The 6107-nt window shown below is 39.0% G+C and overlaps 1 protein-coding gene across 1 annotated transcript; it reads left to right on the top strand.

Annotated features, from left to right (window-relative positions):
- Nucleotides 1-778: 778 nt before the first annotated feature.
- On the top strand, nt 779-4334 carry p2rx2 (purinergic receptor P2X, ligand-gated ion channel, 2). The gene is made up of 12 exons (XM_034091923.2): nt 779-945; nt 1473-1608; nt 1710-1781; nt 1857-1932; nt 2018-2114; nt 2437-2517; nt 2730-2883; nt 3214-3344; nt 3424-3514; nt 3606-3671; nt 3759-3836; nt 4017-4334. The coding sequence occupies exons 1-12, from the start codon at nt 779-781 to the stop codon at nt 4113-4115; spliced, it is 1248 nt and encodes a 415-aa protein (XP_033947814.1). The 3' UTR covers nt 4116-4334.
- Nucleotides 4335-6107: the final 1773 nt, after the last annotated feature.

A 6107-nucleotide genomic window follows, 5' to 3' on the forward strand; every position in this document is an offset into this window, starting at 1 on the left:
AGAAGGAACTAGGACCCAGAGTGAGGGTGGCCGTTTGTCCGCCTGTGTAAAAAATATAAGAAACAATGAATGAATACAGTGAATAATATATATAAAACAGTGATAAAAGAGCTTGGGTTTACCTATCTATCTATCTATCTATCTATCTATCTATCTATCTATCTATCTATCTATCTATCTATCTATCTATCTATCTATCTATCTATCTATCTATCTATCTACCTATCTATCTATCTATCTATCTATCTATCTATCTATCTATCTATCTATCGTTTATTATAGCTTACTCCAATAATTAAAAGTCCTGCCTTTAAAAATATGTATTAATTATTAACATTAAAATAACTAATGTACTGACTAGCTTGTACATTTTAACAATGTGTCAAAAAAGTCTAAACACATAAATACAAAATAAAATATTTGATGAATATTTGTTATTTCATTCATCAAAATATCCATGGAAAAAAATCGGGATACATTATTTTCAAAAACAGTGTTTCATGTAAATTAATCAGCAGAACTGTAAACACTTTGTTTTGATCTTAAGTTTGATCAGCTGTATATATCATAAAAGCTGAACAATCATCAGAATAAACAAAATGAAAGGCATGAAGGCTGGACTCCACCCCTTCTCCTCTGCCTCTCTGTACAGCTTGAGAGAGATGCAGATGGAGCTGAGCAGGATCAGGGAGTGAGAAATAAAGAGAGAGAAATAAAAAGCTAGATACAAAGAGACTGCATCATAGAGAAATACGACTTCAAAAGGACATCTCAGAATATGTGTGAACTATTTCACAAGTTCATGATGGGGCTTCGTGACTTTGTAAAGGATTATTTTCTTGGTTTCTGGGATTATGAGACACCAAAGGTGATGGTGGTTAAAAACAAAACTCTTGGAGTGATATACAGAGGCGTTCAGTTTCTTGTGATCACTTATTTCATCTGGTAAGCTTCATGTTTGTGTACTTGAAAGCCCTGTGTGAGCTAAAGGGGCAATCTAAGAAACCAAAAAGCTTTCTTAATATTATGCTAACATGTTTTTGTTTTAATGTTTATTTTAGTGTGTAAAAGAGTGAATATGGATAACACATGTGCTCTGACTTTAAATTCTCTAACTCATTAATTGCAGTTGTGTGGCAAGGAAATTATTCTGGATACAAATACAAAATACAAAGAGAGACACAATTAATGGGTTTGGGAATGTAGGTCTCTCTGTCCTTTACGAGACGTGTCATTTGAACTGAGAGCAGTTTCCATAGGTTAGACTTTGATTTTATGAATTTGTTGTATCAAATCGTAAACTATATCTTATATTTCTTGATTTGTATTATTAGAGTGCCTCATCTTTTCTTGTTTTCATGGTTTCAGCAAAGCGGTTTGAACAGATCTAGGGGAAATGTGATACCTCCAACATAGATTGACGTCATGACAGAAAATGTGATATTGCATCTGTCTGTTCTATCATCCTGAAGGTATGTCTTCATAAGTGAGAAAGCCTACCAAGAGACTGAAACCCGTCCAGAGAGCTCAGTTTACACACTAATGAAAGGCACTGCAGTTCATGGAGATGATATCTTAGACACTGTGGAGTACGTTCGACCCTCAGAGGTAAGTCCAAATGCTCCAATACAGTTAATGATTTTCCACCTCCTGAACTCTGTCTGTATCGTTATGTCCTACTGCCGATTAATTTGGCATTTTCCTCACAGGGCGGTGATGTGATTAGTACAATATTGAGAAGAGAAGTAACCTATGATCAGAAGCAAGGAACCTGTGCTGAGGTGAGAGGTCAACAGGAACTTTCTCAATGACATTGTATGCAAGACAAAGCTATAATCTGTTTTTATTCCATTCAGCATTTCATGGTTGCCAATGCCAACTGTACAAGAGACAGTGACTGTGTCCAGGGGGAGGTTGACTTTGATGGCCATGGTACTTTTTTTACTCCTCACAAAACTTTCCTCCAAGCTTCGTTGATCGTTCTTTTCCACAGTCTATTTTTTATATTTTCTTACAGGAAGAAGGACCGGCAGATGTGTTCAGTACTACAACCACACCTTCAAAACTTGTGAGATCCAAACATGGTGTCCTATTGAGCGGTACGCTGTTGTAAGGTAAGGCAGATGATGGATTATCCTCCCAAAGGTTGTCCCGAGTAGGTTTTTTTACAATCAAGTTAACCGTCACTCATAAACAAGTTAAGAAAAACGTAAATACAGGTATGGTGAAAGGCTGGACAAAGCTATAATACTGGGATCGCCTGTGGTGCACACCTATGCAAATAATTAAACACATGTCTATTAAAGGTTTAAGACAGCATTTGGCCTTTGAATTTGAATGGAATCTAATGTGAAACTGTGGAAAACTATACTATAAAACTAAAAGAAACATATTTTCCGCTACACAAAACTATGATTTTGATTTGTTTGTCCTCAGAGAACAGGCATTAGTGGAGGCCATCAATTTTACAGTGTTCATCAGGAATTATATCCACTTCCCTGGATTCAAAGTGCTGAGGTAAAGCAAACACACACACACACACACACACACACACACACACACACACACACACACACACACACACACACACACACACACACACACACACACACACACACACACACACACACACACACACACACACACACACACACACACACACACACACACACACACACACACACACACACACACACACACACACACACAAATGTTCTTGTATCTTGCAGGGGAAATATAAAAGATATTTCAAACCCAAAGGAAATGCGGAGATTCCTCAACAAGTGTCATTATGATAAGGAGACTGAACCGTACTGTCCAAACTTTCGCCTGGGTTACATCGCAGCTCAGGCTAGGGAGGACTTCAGTGAGCTTTGCAAGACTGTGAGTACAACATGTCTGCTTTTACTTGTTTTTTTAAACAACACATACTGCCTCTTTGATACAGTATCTCAGATAGACCACTCACCCCTAAATCCAATATAAATACATTTCCTCTTACCTGTACTTATCAGTCACAATTGTTTTGGTGATAGTTGCAGAGAATTCGAGACATTGGCAGAAGAGGTGTCTTGGTTATCTCAAATGTAATGGAAAAACAATGGTACAGGTAAAAGGAAAAAAAACAAGTAATATTGATTTTGGGATTAGAAAGGACCTACTTGGTGATAATGTAGTATTACTTAAGATATGACTAATGCTGTTGTTGCACAGGGAGGAGTGATTGGGGTTTTCATTAACTGGAACTGTAACCTGGACCTGGATTATTCATACTGTCAACCAACGTATTCCTTCCGTCGTCTTGATCTTCGAAAGGACCAGGCCAGCTCTGGTTACTATTACAGGTGAGCTCAAACAACCAACATATTTAAAACTAAGCATGTGCTAAGTTTCTCAGCATTTGTAATTTCTGTATAACTACAGGTTTGCCAAATACTACAGTAGAGAAGGGGTAGAGTCCCGGACGCTCATTAAGGCCTACGGCATCCGTCTGGATGTCATAGTTCATGGACATGTGAGTGACAGATACTCCGTCATTTATTTGCAGCTTAACATGGTGACTGTCTTTCTTGTTCTGTCTTTTTTTCATGTACTTTCTTTTTCAGGCTGGTAAATTCAGTCCCATCCCAACCATCATCAGCACAGTGACTGCCATGACTTCAGTTGGCATTGTAAGTATTTTTACATTAAGACTTTAAAGTTGAAGCTTTCCCTATTTTCACCACAAACTGGTGTTTCTTCTTATGTCACACCTTCAGTGTACCATTATCTGTGACTGGATCATGCTGACGTTTATTGACAAGAATGAAGTCTACAGTGACAGAAAATTTGATGAGGTAAGTAAAAGGCATCATTTCTTGAACCTCAACACGTGTTATTTTCTCACTAAAGTAGCTAAGAATCCGTAACTCAGTTATATTTTTATTTTGGGCAAGAGTAAATGTATTGGTATCAGCTGCATCAGGGTCCTGATACTGTGCATGGTGGCTCTCTAAGTATACGTCTATCCTCTGCAGGTCATCAAGGAGCCAACAGTGCCCAAAGCCCCAGAGCTCGGCTTCATCAACAGCTACGGCTCAAACCACTCAGACCTGTCGGACGGTGTACAGCTGTAAAGTCCACTGTTGCCTCAGTCTTCGCTGGCCCAGAGTCTGGACTCTCCTGCATCAGCTGACTGCGGCAACAACAGCAAATCTGAGCGTCTCCTCAGACGTCTGCAGCGGCTCAGTTATGGGCTGCCAGTGGTTGCTGTTGTTAGAGGGAACAAACAGTGACAGAGGGCATCATCTGAAAGACATCTCGTCCTCTCAAAGTCCCTGTCTGTGCAGTGGATTCAGCTCATATATCACACCATGATGGGCCCCAACGTGCGACAATGCAATTAGTAGTTCCTATTTCACTTGACCTGACTAGCATCAACACCATTTATACCACTATGTGTCTATTAAAAATAAACTAAACCATTTCATAGCAGAGAAAAACCTTACAAACAGCAGATTTATATCAATGTATGTAGACATTCAGTGCAATAAATGTCTTCTATCAACTCAAGTTTGGACTTTATATTACTAACAGTATACCAAAAAACACTGACAATTGTTTTTTACAAAAAGAAAACTGCATGCCATGTTTGAGAAATATAAATATTTGTTGCCTTTATCTTTCAACCTGATGGGTTCAGCATCACGATAGATACAGGAGGAAACATCCAGGAGACTCACAAGGAGAACGATGAGCAGTAATCTAATAACATGGACATTTCCCATAAAATGGTTTCTCTAACAAGATTGTGGGGAAGTGTGAATCCATCTGGACGCTTGAGAGAAATACAAATGTCAGTGGTGAAAAATGACTTGAATGGATCGATATCCGCTGTGTTGGTTAGAGGAGCCATTGGGCCGGGTCGCATGTCAGATAGAAAATGTGTTTATGACATGTAAAGTGCTGAAGATTCATAAAATGTTTAATCTCAAAGATGGTTGTGTGAATATATTTAATCACATGGCTCAATAACTTCAGTCTGATCCAAGATATTTAATTAATTGAAAATGTTTAATGGGCCCTATTATGCTTTTTGGGGCTTTCCATTTCCTGTAGTGTATTTTATAAGTTTTTGTGCATGTTGGAAGCGTGTGGCGCAGTGGATAGAGCCTTGGTGTTGGGATCAGGGGAGCACAGGTTCAAACCCCACTGCAGTCAGCATGTCGTTGTGTCCCTGGGCAAGACACTTCACCCCAAATTCCTGTGGGGATTGCTCACAGTATTGAGTATGTAAGTCGCTTTGGATAAAAGCGTCTAACAAGTAACATGTAATGTAATGTTAATGGTCTGCAAAGGCTAAAATCCCAAAGTTCCCTTTGTTTCTCTCCCACACCATCTCACCCTGCCCTTCTTTGTTAACATGGTGACTTCACTATGCAACACTTGCGCTCCAATAGAGAGGCGAAGTCCCTCCCTTTCCGGGGGAGCTCCATGGGACCTTATTTCGGAAAAAGTATGTATTGAAGTCAATGGGGAGAGAAAGATTATCTTTTGATTCCGTTTGAATTGTGCCACGAATTACACATATGATGTTTGTCAATTTAAAAGATAATTTTGCCAGTCAAAAAAATGAAAATGTGTCATAAAACTGTGAAGTAACACTTTTTTGTGTGAAACCGCTCAATGAACTACATCTCCCATCTCGCACCACACACCAAGACGGCCGTCACGTTGGCACATTTCACCTCTTTCTTTCAGAATGAGGCGAAAAGTATTAAACGAGGTGAAAATCACTACAAGTCTGGGCACGTTGAGAGCTGTACATACACATAGGGGAGTTAGTCGGTTCTGCAAGAGCCAGCATGCGGGACCGGGATTCTGGGATTTGTAGTCTTTCCAGTTGCGTATTTTTCATAGTCTTATATTTCAACAGTTTTACCACAAACTGTGACTTTTTTGACATGGAAATAATTTTGTAAGATTGACAAACATATGTGTAATTCATGGCACAATTCAAATGGGATCGAAAGATAACTTTTCACTCTGCATTGACTTCAATACATAATTTTTCCGAAATAAGGTCCCATGGACCGGAAGTAGATGGGCGTGAATTCGCCTCTCTATTA

Source organism: Pseudochaenichthys georgianus, chromosome 9, assembly GCF_902827115.2.
Source record: "Pseudochaenichthys georgianus chromosome 9, fPseGeo1.2, whole genome shotgun sequence".
NCBI classification, from domain to species: domain Eukaryota; kingdom Metazoa; phylum Chordata; class Actinopteri; order Perciformes; family Channichthyidae; genus Pseudochaenichthys; species Pseudochaenichthys georgianus.

What these genes read in the sequence shown, in the direction of transcription:
- p2rx2 (XM_034091923.2), top strand. Translation starts at nt 779, where the DNA reads ATGTGTGAACTATTTCACAAGTTCATGATGGGGCTTCGTGACTTTGTA. An exon ending in TCAGTGAGCTTTGCAAGACT is followed by an intron (nt 2,884 to 3,213) that starts GTGAGTACAACA and finishes GTTGTTGCACAG; the next exon opens with GGAGGAGTGATTGGGGTTTT. An exon ending in GTGACAGAAAATTTGATGAG is followed by an intron (nt 3,837 to 4,016) that starts GTAAGTAAAAGG and finishes TATCCTCTGCAG; the next exon opens with GTCATCAAGGAGCCAACAGT.